Raw genomic sequence first — 16,481 nt, 5'->3', positions numbered from 1 at the left:
TTCTATTTCTATTAAATATGGATGGCTAACCCTCAGTTTGGGGGCCTGATCTAACCCTCAGAGGTTTCTACTGTTCCAGTCAATAGTGTTCTGTATCCACGATTTCTGTTGCTTGCACAGTGGCTTGGCATATTGGAGCTGGGAAGCTCAGTGCTAATTGCAAACTGTCTAGGCTGCAGTCCTGTGCCCATTAATTTGGGAGGAAGGGCCATTGTTGAGAAGACACATACAGGACGGTGTTGTTACTCCCTGTGGTTCAACCCCTCATGCTATGGAATGTCTGGAGGAGTCAATTTACTGTGTAGGTGGATACATTCGATTGACAAAAGGGTTTCAAATCTGTGAGCTTGTGCAAAACGTGCTATACATTCAGCCTCATCTGATTTTGTTTACTTTGAGCATCATGTGCAAAGGTTAGTGCAGCCAGCTGCCAATTAATCCCCAACCCACCCGGAAATTAAACTGAATAGAATCAGACCAGGGGATCTAGGGTACTCATTTGCACTGACAGAACTATAGCGTCAGGAATTGAGCATGGGAGATTAAAGCAGCGACTGTCTGGTGGGTGTATCTGCAGTCAGTACTGGTGCCTGAGAATTCTGGAATGGAAACAGTATTGCATGCTGATGAAAAATGCTGTTCTCAGAAAAGCATACCCTTAGGCATGTTTTGTTTGAAAATATGTCATTATACTTCATGTAATTCCATATCAATATGGGAACAGTGACATTTACTGTATCTGCAGGCTGCAGCTCGAGTATTTCCTGTGCATTACCCCCCTTTTTTAACAGTAATCAATCATTGCTCATTTCAGAAATTTCAAAGTATGAGCTCAGGAGTCTATGACACGAGCACTTAATGGTTCGACATGCACATCTGTCTCAAGCAATAAACTTCAGAAAGTCTTCTGAAAAGTTTTTGCTTATGTATGATCCATCCCCTCCAAACATAAAAGTATGTTGCTTGAGACTTTTTTTTAAAAGGAGCTTAAAAGTAGACAACATGGGAAAACATTTTCCGTTGTGAATTGTAATAATGTGGTGTTTAAATACTGCATAAATTCATAACAGTTAGCCCTTCTTATGTAATCAGGAACTTCTAAAAAATCTATGTCACTGATAGCACAGTTAATAAATCTTTGAATTGACTTGTAAACATTAAACCAGAAAGCAGAATTGTTACTTTTTAAAAGATTCTGTTACGAACATTTTCTTGGTGCTTAATCAGGACTTCAGCTCTTTATAGCCAACACTTTTAGAATACTGTACCACAATACGAAAGAGAGAAATGAAAAACGACGCTTATAATAGTTTTAAATCAATCTCTCTGCCTTTTTCCAGTTCAGTAGTTTTAATCATTCTTCGAGTCATAAAAATGTTAGCTTGGAAGTAAGTTTCATCTGTGGCCAAGTAGCTATGGATTCTAACTTGGTGCTTAAATATCTGGCTGAAATGTATTTTATCTAATAAAAATTATTTGAATCACAATTGGTAACCCAGTCCATTTTTATTTAAGTAGCTGAGGGAAAACTGTACATACCGATTTAATATCAGCAGGAACCGAATACTGCATGTTTTCCTTCTCACAGTGAAGTTAGTTAGAAAGACTCTTCACCATTTTCTGATGCTGCTTCATTGGTGATCACTTGTAGCCAAATAAGATTGTTTTCCATAAACACGGTTTTAACAGTGAGTCCGTAAGTGACAGTGGGGGCCAATTCTGGATCCGCACATCCTTCCACAGTGGGGACATTGGTTTCCGGACGGGAGCTGACCACGGTGAGAGTTTGCCAAGCGTGCCTTCCTCTTAGCACGTTTCTCCCTTTCTTCCTGAGTTCAAGTGTCTTCAAAGCCCATGACACCTTTGGTAAAGGCTGTTCCCCAATTGGAGCGCTCGCAGGCCACTGTTTCCCACTTGTCAGCATTTATACTACATTTTTTTAGATTTGCCTTGAGAGAGTCTTTAAACCTCTTTTGTTGACCATCAGCATTACGCTTTCCATTTTTAAGTTCGGAATAGAGTAGTTGCTTTGGAAGACGATAATCAGGCATCTGCGCATGACCAGTTCAACAAAGCTGATGTTGAAGAAACATTGCTTCAACACTGGTCGTCTTTGCTTCTTCTGGTACACTGGCATTAGTTCACCTGTCTTCCCAAGTGATGTGTAAACTTTTTCAGAGACACTGTTGATGGAATATTTTGAGGAGTAATACTTTAAATATGAAGTGTGTCTGCATCCTGGAGCTCTGGTTTCCTGGAACATCTCCGGGCTCCCCTGTGACAGCTGCCCCATTGCTCAACCCCGTGTCCTGATAGGTGTTTTGTTAACTTTAACTCTTTGGAATAGTATAAACAAGTCTAGCGACGGAGGGGCAGGACTTACAGGCTGGGATGTTCATTTGCTCGTAAAGGCGGGCTCCTTGTTATGTGTCATTAGGTAATTCCTCTTGTTCTCGACTTCAGATATCAACTGTTATAAATTGGGAATAATGACGATCCACCTCAGAGGCTTGTTGAGAGGGCAAATGAAGAGTAGATGGTAAAGCACCTTTCCAGTTGAATTGCTATATAAAATAAGCAGTAGCATCAGCACTCCAAACACAATAGAGATGATGAAGCTCCTTTCAGTATGAAATGCTATATGAAATTAGCTGTAGTCTCTTCAAATGCCAACCAGCAAAGTCTTTGTGCTTATTGTAACATCACCTCTTCCCCATTATGCTCCTTCCTGAATGTTCTTATCCCTGCGTCACTTTTTCCTTTCATTTTTCTTCCCCATATTTCTGCCTGCCCTCCTCTTAAATAATACTATGCTTGTACTACTCCCCCCCCCCTCTTTTTTGAAGAGGAAAGGTATGTCAGCCATGGGCCTGGATCAGGCATACATATCTGGGCTAAATAATCTTTTCTCCCTAGCATGCCCAGAAGTCTGAAAAAACCAGTATCTTAAATCACTGTTTAAAGTTAGGTTAGGATCCTGGCTTGTTCCAAACTTGGTAACCATAGTTTCCAGTTTAAATGTGCAAAGAAACTATAGATAATTTTTTAAAAACCCTGGTTTGTCGTAGCATACTGAGTGGAGAGATGCAGTGCAAGGATGGCCTACGTGGACCGTATCTCAGCTTATAAGTCAGAGCTGAGCCTTAAAGTGGTTGTACAGTGGTACCTTGGGTTAAGTACTTAATTCATTCCAGAGGTCTGTTCTTAACCTGAAACTGTTCTTAACCTGAAGCACCACTTTAGCTAATGGGGCCTTCTGCCACCCGCCGCTGGAGCCCGATTTCTGTTCTTATCCTGAAGCAAAGTTCTTAACCTGAAGCACTATTTCTGGGTTAGTGGAGTCTGTAACCTGAAGTGTATGTAGCCCGAGGTACCACTGTACCGAGATCCTCTTACAAACACCACTAGGTTAGTGGCCTGGAGGTGACGTACAATAGCACAGCCCCACCTGCAGACAGAGCTACCTTTTGCAGCTTAACTCCTTGAGGTTTAACTGGCATCCCTTCATTTTAGGAAAGGAGGCGGGGGAAGAAAGTAATCGCCTAGGCACCAGCCCTAATAATATCATCATTTCTAGTAACTGAATTGCTGTCTTTCTGAACCCTTACATGTCAGGATTTGTATCCCATCCCAAGAAATTCTTAGACTCAGGCATGGAGAGCTCAAGCCAAAATTACTTATTTGAATTGAAGGTGCTTTTTAACATAAAAAACCTGAAGATGAAGCATTAGAAATTTGAAGACTGTTAAATGTTGCATTGATTGCATTGGAGACAGACTTTTTATACTATAATAGTAAACAAATTGGTGGCGGCGAAGAAAATGCTACCAGAAGTGAAGTTGTTTTGTCGTGTATTTTTGGAAGCAACATTGTTAACAAGTTTCACAAACCCATATATATATATAATTTTGAAAGCTGCTGTTCTCTCAAGGTCTCTGCATGTTATAGGAAGACTCTGACATAAGAGTAGCATGCAGTATGTTAGCAATAGTAATGGGAGATTCAAATTCCTTTGTGGCCATGATGAAGCTCACTTGCTTACTTTTGGGTGTTGCTGTATTTCTGTTTTAAGTCTACCTTGTATAGAATTATTGGGAGGACAAAGCAAGAGAAGTAAGTTTTAAACTGTTCTGTTTGGATAGAACAGTAATAAAATACAAGGCTAAGTTCATAATCGGGACTTGTGTTTGGGGGATATGGAAGGCAGAGATAAAGTTACCATCCAGCTTAGTTTTTGAAAGTATGCAATTCAAGTTAAAGTTTGTAGATTATTTCCCTTTCCCACCAACCCCACTACGGATCTTTTGCTTAAAGTAGCCTTAATCGTTTGCTTTCCCTAGCCTTTGTTCAGCATCCTCTTTTGCTCCTTGTAGAACCATGTGTAGGTGTGCATAATGAAGACTAAAGGTCCTGCAAAGAAAATTGCCTCTTTTGCACAGGGTTCTGAAAGAAAAAGACTGAAAAAAGGTATGTTTCCAGAGAAATGTCTGCTAGAACAACTCTTGACTAAAAACATTGTGAAAATGAGGGAGGAATTGTTATGATTTGAGTGGGCCTCTTCTTTGCGCCATTTCTATGCTCATGATTTATAGACATGCTGCATGGTTGCAAAGAATTCTAACCAGGTAGCAGCCACGACTAAATCCCAGTGGCTTGTGTTAGGCTACATATACAACTGCATCACATGCAGAAGAAAGCCTTCTTGATCAGATGCTGGCTTAAAGTACTAAAATCTCTCAGCCATGTGTGAAACTGTGCCAGAAAAGACAAAATGTATGCATTAATACTACTTTATTTTCCTTGAGAAGGCCAAATAAAATATCCCAGCTGGTGTTCGTTGGCTTGTCATCAGCAATTTAGCCTTATTATATGTTGTTTTTTGTTTATTAAGTTATACAAAAGAAAACAGTGTTAAAAGTCTAAGAATTTCAGGTTTTTTCATAATGCTTTATGCATCACCAAGCAATGAAACTGATATTTATCTTTAGTTTTGGCAAGCTTCTTCATAGATCAGAGGTGGCAGTAAAAGTTTAAATAAGAATTCAAATCAGAGTTGCTGATTATATGTCTGGTGGCTGTCGCGCAATTGCATGTGGAGTGTCTAGGACCAACAGCAATGGGCTCATGACCTCCTGATTGTCTTGTGGTGTGTGTTTTTGTGTGTGTGTGTGTGTGTTCTTTTGAATGACTAGGGTCCGATATGGTTTCTCTTTGTGGAGCTATGCAGTTGCAGCAGCCCCACCAAAAGCACAATATATATAAAATCAAAGCTACAGTAGTAAGCATCTGTTTTCAGTGATATATTATTATTTACTTAGTCATCTGAAAGTTCACAAGAGTGCAAGGTCTGAAACATTAACACAACAGACTGTGTGACATAAGCATAACTATTAGATATTAGCGACTATTCTAAATCCTGTATTATTGCAATTGAGATACTAAAGCTTTTATTACAATATTTGTCTGAAGGCACACTAATGCGAGTAAGGCAAAGAGGATTAGAAGAGAATATTAAACTTTGAAATAATATTTTCCAGAATTAACTCCAAAGCAAGTATCTGATTAATCTTATATTGTATTATGAGCCACCAGCAACCTGTTGAACAGGAGAAGGACTAAAAGGTACAAAGAGAAAAGGAACTGGGCTGATATTTAAAATATTTGGTACAATTTATGTGTACTTAGCAGTTTTATTCTAGAGAACACCAGCACTAACAGTGCAGTCCTCTGTATGTTTCTTTGACTGCACGTCCCACTGTGTTCAGCGGGGCTAACTACCTAGTATGTGTGCTAGGAATGATGCTTAGATTTCTATAAGGGGGAAAAATGAGGTGTCTTTGACCACACGACCCTGAATCTTTGTTCCTTGAGCCTTAGTGGGGAAGTGAGGACACTCTGTACATGCACAGAGGTTATGAGCAGTTCCCTGGGGTTTTTTGGGAGGGCAGAGGGGGAGAAATCCCAGGGTTGCACCGTGTTCAAAATTAAGTTTTCAACCAACCTTTGTTAGTGCAGACTTTAAAAACAGCAGTACTTGACTGTTTAAAATACTGTGAATTCAGGGCATACAGAGTTGAATCAACATTAACAGGTTAATATTAATAGGTTAAGGAAGAAGAGTGGTGATGGACAGGTCAAGGTAAGTTTCACTTCTGTTTTTTTGACCCGTGCTCTGTTGTGAGCGAACAAACTTGCGCCACAACATGGAACCCAAAAACACACGTCTTTTGGTCTGGTGGTTTGGCACAGCCAGAGCATGGGATCCAACATGGGACGTCTGAAATGGGGATCAGAAGCTGGGGTGCCATCTGTCAATCCAGAATGTCCCACTTAAAAAGGGGCCCCTGGAATATATGCAAGTTCAATCCCTGCCATCTTCAGATAGGGCTGTTAATGAACCCTGGAGAGCTGTTTCCACCGGTCAGTGTAGACCACAGCTTTCCAAACTTTTCATGTTGGTGACACACGTTTTAGACATGCATCATTTAGTGACACAGTAATTCAGTTTTACTAGCAAACCGGACATACTAACCCAGACATAGGCAAACTCTGGCCCTCCAGATGTTTGGGACTACAATTCCCATCATCCCTGACCACTGGTCCTGTTAGCTAGAGATGATGGGAAATGTAGTCCCAAACATCTGGAGGGCTGGAGTTTGCCTGTGCCTGAACTAACTTCTTTTTTCCAGCCCCAGGAGGAGCATGGGGAGTGTTTGCGCGACACAACTACACACTGAAGCCGACACACCAATGTGTCGCGGCACACAGTTTGGAAAGCTCTGTTGTAGACAGTAGCAAACTGGATAGAGCAATGGCCTGACTTGCTATACTGCAGCTTCTTATCTTCCTACAGTGGTGCCTCGCAAGACGAAATTAATTCGTTCTGCGAGTTTTTTCGTCTTGCGAATTTTTCGTCTTGCGAAGCACCTCTTCAAGCAATGCACCCTGGGTATTAACGGTTTTAAGAAAAAGGAAACAAACTCGCAAGACGTTTTCGTCTTGCGAAGCAAGCCCATTGGGAAATTCGTCTTGCGAAGCAACTCAAAAAACCAAAAACTCTTTCGTCTTGCGAGGCATTCGTCTTGCGAGGTACCACTGTATTCCCATTTTACAGATGGGAAGTAGAGGTTGACAATAACTTGCCCAATGAGTGCTGTATATATGGCAGATGTGTGTTCCATATCCTAACCCAACTCTCCATCACTGCACCACAGTAGTACTCTGTAAGCAAAAATTTTTATCTTCCATTTAGAAGACTTAGCAGAATTTGTTAGAATTAATGACTAAAACTTTGTAACTGCTGGTATGTAACTTTTGGAATGATGATTTCCAGCGCTCTCGTGGCTGGAAACCTTAGAAATTTTGTCTTGGAAAGCAATTTCGTTTGTTGCTCTCAGCTGTGGTTACCTCTGTTGATGCAGAGTAATGTAGCAAGAGCAAATATTTGTATAGCAAAGAAAAGAAACCTTTATTCTAATCATGCTGAGAGCAGATATAAAATGAGTTATTGCATATGGAGTGTGAAACTTTGTAAGGGGCTATAATATCTTATTTCTAATGGCCACGTCTTGCACCCAGCCACAGAGGTGCACATAACTTTCTGAGACCACAGATTTATTTATCCTGTCAAAATGTTTTAAAACTCCTCATTTTTGCTGTTTATTATGTTTCTTTAAATACGGTGTCTGGAGTCAAACACAAAATCCATCCCAAGCTATGCACACTCATTTGTGCAGGTGTGATTAATGCAGTTCGTAAAAACGCTGCTATAGGCCGTTTCTGACGTTGAATGGTTCATTCATTACCAATAACTCCTTCTCCCAGCAGCCATTTCTGGTTGTAATATACCATAGAATACTCCTGCAGTCATGCACAGTTACACATGATGTCAGAGCAGAGGAACGTGCTGCTTTGAGCGGCAGTTTTTCAATTCATCTGCTCCTCTAAATTGAATGAAGTAGGCTGAGAGAAATCAGTTCCATAGGAGATCAGAAAATGGCTTAACAGTTTCTTGCTTGTACTCCCAAATTAATAGTCTCGCTGTGCCAATTCACTTGTGTTGCCTTTCAACCACGGAGTGCTTAATAACACTACTGTTAACATTTCAAATACATGTGGACAAATACCTGGTGGGTTGTGTGATAGAGGATTTTCTTTTCTATAGAGAAGTTGGGGTACAGAAGTTGGGGTAAAGGATTAGACGATAGTTCCTCTCCTGCAGGCATAATTACCTATGGCAGCTTTAGGGCAGATGGCCAAGTGTCTTAAAGGCACACAGATGGCTTTAATGCCAGTATCAGGAGGAAGAAGCCCCAATGGCGTATATATACCATAATTTACACCCATGGCTGATTCTTATAGCTATTGTATCCTAATATGATTGTGTCTTTTGGTTTTTAAAACAGGAGATTGTTTGTTTTGTGATTGGTTGGTGGTCTGCTTCGGACTCCAAAATTTGGCAAATATCCAGAGACATTTGATCAATGCAACTTTCAGTGGAATCCTAGTGATGATTGTTGGTCGCAAAATTCAGCATTTGGATTTCAGGAGCCAGGATTCCATGCTGATAATAATATCTCGCGCACTTTCAAGATTTCATGTTGATGGAACAGTTCTTGCTAGAGAAAGGTTTACTTGGAAAGGAATTCACTTGAACCTCTTGTACCACAATGACACATTTGCATCACTCCTATTCGTTGCAGCATAACTTTCTGGTGGATTGGTCTCATAGATTTTTATTTGAAAATATAGCTCATCTCCTCGGCTAGCAGAACTCTCACGCTCACATGGTGTTGCTCCCTGAAGAAGGGCTGAATCACAGATGCATGTTGAGCGCTTGCAGTCCTAACCTCCTGTTCAGAGTGCTATAGGGGATTAGTAATTGACAGAATCACTGTCAACCTGGTGAGAAGGCTCCTTCTCCGCTGTTGAGGCTTTGCCAAGCCATGTGGGAGATCCCACCTGTGGAAATCCGTGAAGTGGGGTGTGGTGGGTTTCTGCTGGCTTTGGATCTGCTAGATCCATAGCCCCAGGGATTCCCCCCCAAAGGGCCTGATAAAATAAAGCCCACCTTCTGTGCCAACTGTTATAACTGGCAGGGCTTCAGATGTAACAGTGGACTCACCACTCTGCTCCCAGACGGGTTAGAATTGCTGTGTCCCTCTCTCATCCTCCAATTACTCACACTGACTCACAGGTTGTGAACTGGCCCTACTGGGGGGTGGGGAGTCTGCGATGATATGAAACCTCTCTGTGGTTTCTGATACATGTAGATCATTACCGGATGATGCAGACTGCAGGTGATGAACACTTACATGTGAACAGGGATTCTAGAAATTGTTTTGTACCCATTCCCCCTGAGACTGGAGAGGAGGAAGCTGACGGGCAGAATCATCCCATGGGCTAGTTTTAAGCATGAAAGCAGCCAGATTGTTGGGGGAGCACCCCATTCACCCCAATGGACCACCCTCCACTGGCTTGAGGGATTTGTTTTGGGTTTGCTTTGAGGTTTCTGCTATGTTAGGTTTGAGGAAAAATGACTGGTACTTTTTGGATTGTGCTTTTATAAACCAGATCCTGGTTCATAACTGGATGCTTTTTTTATAACCATTTGCTAAAAGTTATTTCGAAAGAAAAATTAATGCTATGTCGAATAATAACAAAAACAAAACAAAGCAGTACCATGGGGTTCAATACAAATGGCAGTATCGAACTGCATAGTGCTAGCAATGTATTAGAGAACTCAGAGTGAAATATGCTGCTTGCGCATGAATGTTGGCTGCGAATTATTCCTTTATATGGCACCGAAACGGAGAGGTGACCTTTTGTAACACTCAGTTTGTGCAAACCTGAAGCGTATATCGTGTTGATTTCTAGCTTGTTTCATAATTTCTGTCTGCTTTCCCTTCTGTTCTTTCAGTTTTCTATTTTTTATCAGCTTTCTCAAATCAGTTGCTTTTAGATGATCTGCACACCTACATGAGATGGGCAAACACAGATCAGCTGTTGCATGAATATGCGCTCATAAGGAAGGCAGAAAATTTACTTAAATGCTCTATTTTGCACTGGAGGCAATTGCCTTCTGCATGGTACAGCGCCAAAATGTGTGCCCAGGCATGTGCCTCAATGTCACAGAATAACACCTTTTTAACAATCTCTCATCTCTGCCTGAACTCACAGGTGAAATAACACCTCTTCCTCTCTTAACTTATGCAGGGATGTCCAGGTTTAATTGTATCATGTAAATTTTATTTTTCTTCTAAGATCAGTTGCGTTCTCAAAAAGCAGTGGCAGAGAGTAACTCCTGGCAGTCTCTAGTTCAAAGAAAGGGTTCTAATTATATGATGGGGAAGTATTAAAAGCCACATAACAGCTGCAGTGCAGTGTGTCTGTGTGTCTGCACTTTGAAGAGAATCTTCCTTTGCTTTATGCTGGAAAGGTTCTTTAATTCCTCATACCACAAGAACTTTTTCCACCTAGGTTGCAGAGTTTTCCCATCAAGTTTGAATTCCCAACACCATGGGAATGTCTGGCCACAGAATTCACAACCCCTGCTAACCCTGAGACGAACTTCCAATTGAAAAGCTGCAATATCCTTCCTCCCTTTCTCTTGAGGGAAGAAAAGGGCCTATTTAACATAACAGTGCCTAACGTAGAACATCAACTTGAACCGTCCTGACCTCATAGCTGTGTGTCTTTATATGCTTTTTCTTAGCAATGGAGAACCTTGACAATACAAAGTCCTGAAAGAGAGGAAAGTTTGAAAAGGATAAAGACTCTTCTTCCACTCAGCTCCCCTCCTGTAATAAATAGGAGGCCTAGTTTAGAGACATTAAAAGTGCCTTCTGTTGCAAAACAATGGGAGTTGTGACACAGGGGCTGCAGTCAGCCACTTGAATGGGATCAAAGGAGGATGAAAGCTCCTTCAGCAGCACAGTATTTTCACTAGAGAATATCCTTTGTTTTAATGCAGGCTGAGAATCACGCAGTCAATTCTTGGGAGTCTTAAGGAAGCATGACTGCCACACTGCCACTTATTTAGGATACCAGAATTGTCATAAAAAACCCCAACTCCTAATAATAATAGTTGACATTTATATTCTTTTCTTTAAGTTATGTGCTTCTTTGGCATAACACTTTCAACATCCCTGAGACGTTGGATGGTTTAATCCCTAAATTGCAAATTGAGACAATGGCTTGCATAAAGCTACCTTGGTGACTGAAATTCTGGACTGAAATTTGAACCAGGGAATTTTTTTATTCATAGCTGTACCTATTAACCTGCTCTTGCCTTCAATCTGAAATTCAGAAAAGAAGCTGCATGGTGACTGTGCTAAATATGTTAACTGTTCTGAGATACACAGTATTCTGTCTTGGTGAGACTAAATTAGATTTTCTACAGACCTGTTGTAGCCCTTGAATTCTGCCATTTGTATAACTTCTACAAATGAGTCAAAAACCCACTGTGATAGAATGTCTTAAACTTGCAGAGCACTGTGGACACATGTCTCATGTGGAATAGTAAAGATTTGCACGGGTCCTTCAGTTCCATAAATGTGTGTGTGTGTGTGTGTGTGTGTGTGCACTTGTTTGAAAGTTTGAGCTGATTGTCACTTGTCAATATAAATTTTAGTTCAGCATGAGTTGATCTGGCTGTGGTTTGCAGAGCAGCATGCAAAATGTGCTTAAAGAGGGACATTATGCTGTGTTGCCCTGAAAAATTGACATTATGCCATAAATATCCTAGGTGTGATATCTGTTGTTGAGGAAAACAATTTACCTACCAGCAAGTGTTCCTACGTTGCATAGTTTTCGACACATTATCATTGACCTTTGAGTTGTTTGTTTCTGTCCTACCTTGAGAGACGTTCTTTGCTAATACTGAATCTTCTTATTCCAGGTTTGATGCTCCTTCACTGGGCCTTTAGCATACGGCAGAATAGGCACAGAGTTGCCATGAAACCTAACTTGAAGCAATGGAAACAACTCATGCTGTTTGGAATATTCGCGTGGGGTCTCCTGTTCCTGGTTATCTTCATCTATTTCACAGATAGCAACACGGCTGAAGCAGTTCCAAGCTCCTTCTCCTACACTGAGACTAAAAGGCTTTTGCCCATTCAAGGCAAGCAGAGAGCTATCATGGGAGCCATGCACGACCCGTCCTTCTCTGATACAGCTGATGAGAACGAGCTGCTTCTCGGCAAAGACGTCTCGGGTTCACTCAAATCGGGGACTGGGAGCATTAAAAAATGGGCTGACCTAGACGATGGCTTTGAAAGTGAAGAGGAATTTTTCCCTCCCCAATTAGGAAGAAAATCAAAAAGTGCTTTCTATCAAAGGGCTGGTGATTATTTATTTGCTGCTGGTCAGCGTCGGTCACAGAGCAGTATTCAGAGAATAGGGAGATTAGTCTCAGCAGAGGGGGAGGATCAGAAAAGCAATGCCTTGCAGGATAATTGGCTCCCTCAAAGGAAGAAAAAGAAAAGACATGCAAGACACAGGAGAGGCCAGATGTTTGAAGAGTCTAATGAATGGGATGGAGTATATTCCACAATGTCGAAATCTTTCCTCTACAGGCTTTGGAAAGGGAACGTCTCCTCTAAGATGCTTCTCCCTCGCCTACAGAAAGCAAGGAAAGGTTACCTGGATACCAATAAGCATAGGGTGCACTTCAAAGGGAAGCGAAACCTCAAGTTGACTTCAGAGCAGCTCCTCTGTGAGCTCAAGGCACGTGTGGACGTCAGGACCATCGATGGCAAAGAAGCTCCCTTTTCTATCCTGGGATGGGAAAGGCGGGTCCCCAAAGTTTCTCTGAGCAAGCTGTACCCACGTGGGTTTGGTAGCTGTGCTGTCGTCATGTCCGCTGGTTCCATACTGAACTCTTCTCTAGGGGATGAAATAGGTGAGTGGAAGGATCTTGACAAAATGTGCAAAACCATGTACATGTGGACCAGGACTGTCCATAATAACATAGAAAGAAAGAGAACCCTGATAGGTCAGATCAAGGCCTATCAGCTTGTTCCCCTTGTTGGCCAATAGATGTCTCTTAGGAACCTCACAAGCAGGCCAGGAGCCCAATAGCCCTCTTACACTCATTCCCCAGAAACTGGTGTGCAGAGGCATTCTGCCTTTGAAGCTGGGAGCCACATATAGCCAGCATGATTTGTAGCCAATGATGGACTTAAAGGTAAAGGGAACCGTGACCATTAGGCCCAGTCGTGGCTGACTCTGGGGTTGCAGTGCTCATCTCGCTTTATTGGCCGAGGGAGCCGGCGTACAGCTTCTGGGTCATGTGGCCAGCATGACTAATCCGCTTCTGGCGAACCAGAGCAGCGCACGGAAACGCCGTTTACCTTCCCGTCAGAGTGGTACTATTTATCTACTTGCATTTTGACGTGCTTTCAAACTGCTAGGTTGGCAGGAGCAGGGACCGAGCAACGGGAGCTCACCCCGTCGCGAGGCTTCAAACCGCCGTCCTTCTGATCGGCAAGCCCTAGGCTCTGTGGTTTAACCCACAGCATCACCTGCATCCCTATGATGGACTTAACCCCCCCCCATTAATTTGACCACCAACCTTTTCAAATCACCTGAGCTAGTGACCATCAGAGCATCTTATGGCAGGGTATTCTGTAAATTAACTGGATTGTGTGCTTGGCGTTTCAAGAAGATGTTAATAAAATCCTTCACCAAAGGCTCCTGAGTGAGCTTAGCAGTCGTGGGATAAGAAGACATGTTCTCTTATGGATCAGTAACTGGAAGAGGAAGCAGAGAGTAGGACTAAATGGGCAATTCTCGCACTGGAGGGGTATAAGAAATGCGACTTTCCCAAGGATGTGCTCTTTAACTTGTTCCAAAATCACATGGAGTTAGGGTTGAGCAGTGAGGTGGCCAAGTTTGCACAGTATTAGGAGGGAGCAGGCATTAAAATAATATGACAAACAGGGTTCATTGTGAACAAGTGTAAAATAATGCAAGAAATTCTAAATCTGCCATGCTAATCATACTATATATATACCTAGATAGAATTAGGGCCACCTAGTGCTTGCAGGCAGGAACTTTAGTTGCTTTTAGCTGGTGGTATTTTTTACATTTATGCACATGGGATCTGAACTGGTGTTGACTGTCCAGGAACGAGACTTTTGGGTTGCAATGGATAACTCACTGAAAATGTCTGTGTTGATGTGTGTGGCATCTGTGAAAAGAGTAAATTTTCATGTTAGAGATTGGGAAAGGCATTAAAAATTAATCTGCCCCATCATAATGCTGTTAGATAAATCGGTGGCATAGCCGCACTTGGAAAGCTTCATACGGTTCTGGTTGCCACACCTCAAAAGCATATTGTAGAGCTAGGAAAAGTACAGAGAAGGGCAACCCAAGTGATCAAGGGTTTGAGCAACTAGTGATGTTGGTTTTTAGAAATTTTGCGTATGTAAAGAGTAATTTGCATATGGAAATGTTCTGATGCCCTGCAGAATAATCTAATTTAGCACTTTTATTTTACTTGTATTCAATAGACAAAATCAAAACTGCCAAACTTGCCTAATGATTTATTTGCAGTTAGCATCTATTCATCGTTACTTTAAGAAATGGAAAAATTTCCACAGATTTTTAGTTTATTTTTTATCTAGAAATGTCCCTTTCCATCTCATTGGTAGAACCTTTCCCCATATGAAACCTTTACAATATTTGAGACTTTTTAGTTTAGAAGTGGTAAGGGTGGACTGATAGAGATATAAAAAGTTATGCTGAGAGTGTGGATAGAGATAAGTTTTTTCTCTCACACACCCATCATACTAAATCCCAGGGGTCATCAAATAAAGATGAAGCCAAGCTCACTGGTGTGATTTAAATCGAGTGTGACGCTGCAGTATATTGGTCAAAAAGCCGCAGTTCCATAAGGAAGGTAAAGGACCCCTGGATGGTTAAGTCCAGTTGAATTCTTTAGAACTGCTAGGTTGGCAGGGCCAAACAACGGGAGCTTACCCTGTTGCGCGGATTCGAACCGCCAACCTTGCAATCAGCAAGCTTTCAGAGGCTCAGTGGTTTAGACCACTGCGCCATTCATGTCCCTATGCAACAGACACTGCTGTGTGAAATGAAGGTTAGAAAATGTAACAAGAGAGCTAGCATAATAGTCAGGAAAACTCACGTAATAACCGCTATATCTGAATGCACCCCTAATCAATACACCTGTGTTCTGTCCTGAGTGTGATCTGTTAGATGTCGACTGTGGAGGTTTGCTCCAAATTGTGGAGTGAGCTAGAATCCTCCCTAATCCCTAGTAAAGGCTAAGGAGAAAAAGGGAAGAAATGTTTTGTCACTTAAGTTCCTGAACACCAAAACAATGTTCTTCCCACAGATTCTTTAAAATGAACTCTGGGTTAATCCTCTAGAGCCATTCATATTTTCATATCCAGATAGGTTACCCATTAAATGATGAAATAGAACTACTCTCATTATCCAACTACTTTAATAGGCTTCCTGCTCAGAACATGTGCCAAAGCTGTCCTGGTAGCTTCCAGTCAGGGTAGCTTCCAGTTTCAAAAGATAATCCCACTAGTTTGAAAACCTACGAGGTGTGAGAACTCCACAGGTTCTCTCCCCTGCCTTTGCCTCACAAATAATGAAGCAAAATATTTCCTTTTTCTAGTTTGTGTTTCTACCAAACTGCGAGTACAGTACATCGAAGAAGCTGTTTTGTTTGTTTGTTTTAAGGGTTTTTGGAAGGCATGTTGACCTTTACCTTGCGAAAAGGCCGAGATGCCTCCGAATCAGTGACCTTTTGACACCATAAGAAGTAACATTTTTGTCTCCCGTATACCCAGTTTTAGTGGTCACTCAGTGTGCCCGTACATTGTAGTTGTGGAACTCTCCAGTTGCCCACCCACAGTACTTCTAAGTCACCTCTCCCTCTCCCTAGTTGACCTAGTTTTGCTTACTAAGAAATAATGTTCCTCTAGGTGACCTTCTTGTCGAGTATTCATCATTTGCTTGCACAAAGCTTTTTCAAAGGTTAAGCAACGCCTGCTCTTTCTTGATAATTTATTCTGATTTGCATGCAAAGAGGTTAGGAGTATTCCCATCAATTGGTCATTTATTCCACTCTTTTTAATAATTCTCCCCATCGTGTTCCCAACAGCAAAAAGCCAGTTTACTGTTGTTGTTGTTTGTTTGTTTGTTTAAAAAATGTGTTGTTGTTTTTTGGAGTGCCGGAGCACTTTAATTGCACAAATTTAATTTTCCAGCTGAATCCCTCCTGCAAAATATTGACAATCTGGAGGCAACCTTCTTACATTTTAAACGCTTATTTGCATGCACAACCAGAGTAAATGACAGATTCCCCCTTCCCACCTTTTCATTGCAAGCTTGCATGTAGAACAGTGAGTCATACGTAGCCATGCTAATGATTGAGAGGTATGGCGCCCCAGGGTGATGCCTAGCCTCGATTGGTTGATTTAACCCAGAATAAAAGAGCGTGATAC

General features: G+C 41.6%; 1 protein-coding gene across 16 annotated transcripts in view; it reads left to right on the top strand.

The window, feature by feature from the left end:
- ST6GAL2 (ST6 beta-galactoside alpha-2,6-sialyltransferase 2) overlaps positions 1 to 16,481 on the top strand; it is an 84,549-nt gene that overhangs the window by 29,711 nt on the left and 38,357 nt on the right. For 6 of the 16 annotated variants that reach the window (XM_082218675.1, XM_082218674.1, XM_082218672.1 and 3 more), the window contains 2 exons: positions 4,374 to 4,467; positions 11,900 to 12,901. In XM_082218675.1, the coding sequence (XP_082074801.1) occupies positions 4,395 to 4,467; positions 11,900 to 12,901 (1,075 nt within the window). In that variant the 5' untranslated portion in view covers positions 4,374 to 4,394. Of the gene's footprint in view, positions 1 to 4,367; positions 4,468 to 5,537; positions 5,623 to 10,914; positions 10,936 to 11,018; positions 11,215 to 11,371; positions 11,556 to 11,899; positions 12,902 to 16,481 lie in introns of those variants that run through there. The other 10 variants (XM_082218665.1, XM_082218678.1, XM_082218669.1 and 7 more) reach the window with 5 other exon arrangements.

Source organism: Podarcis vaucheri (genome assembly GCF_965113315.1).
Source record: "Podarcis vaucheri genome assembly, chromosome: 4".
Taxonomy (NCBI): Eukaryota; Metazoa; Chordata; class Lepidosauria; order Squamata; family Lacertidae; genus Podarcis; species Podarcis vaucheri.
The sequence above is the reverse complement of the archived record's forward strand: the minus strand, read 5'-3'. Positions and strand labels throughout refer to the sequence as shown.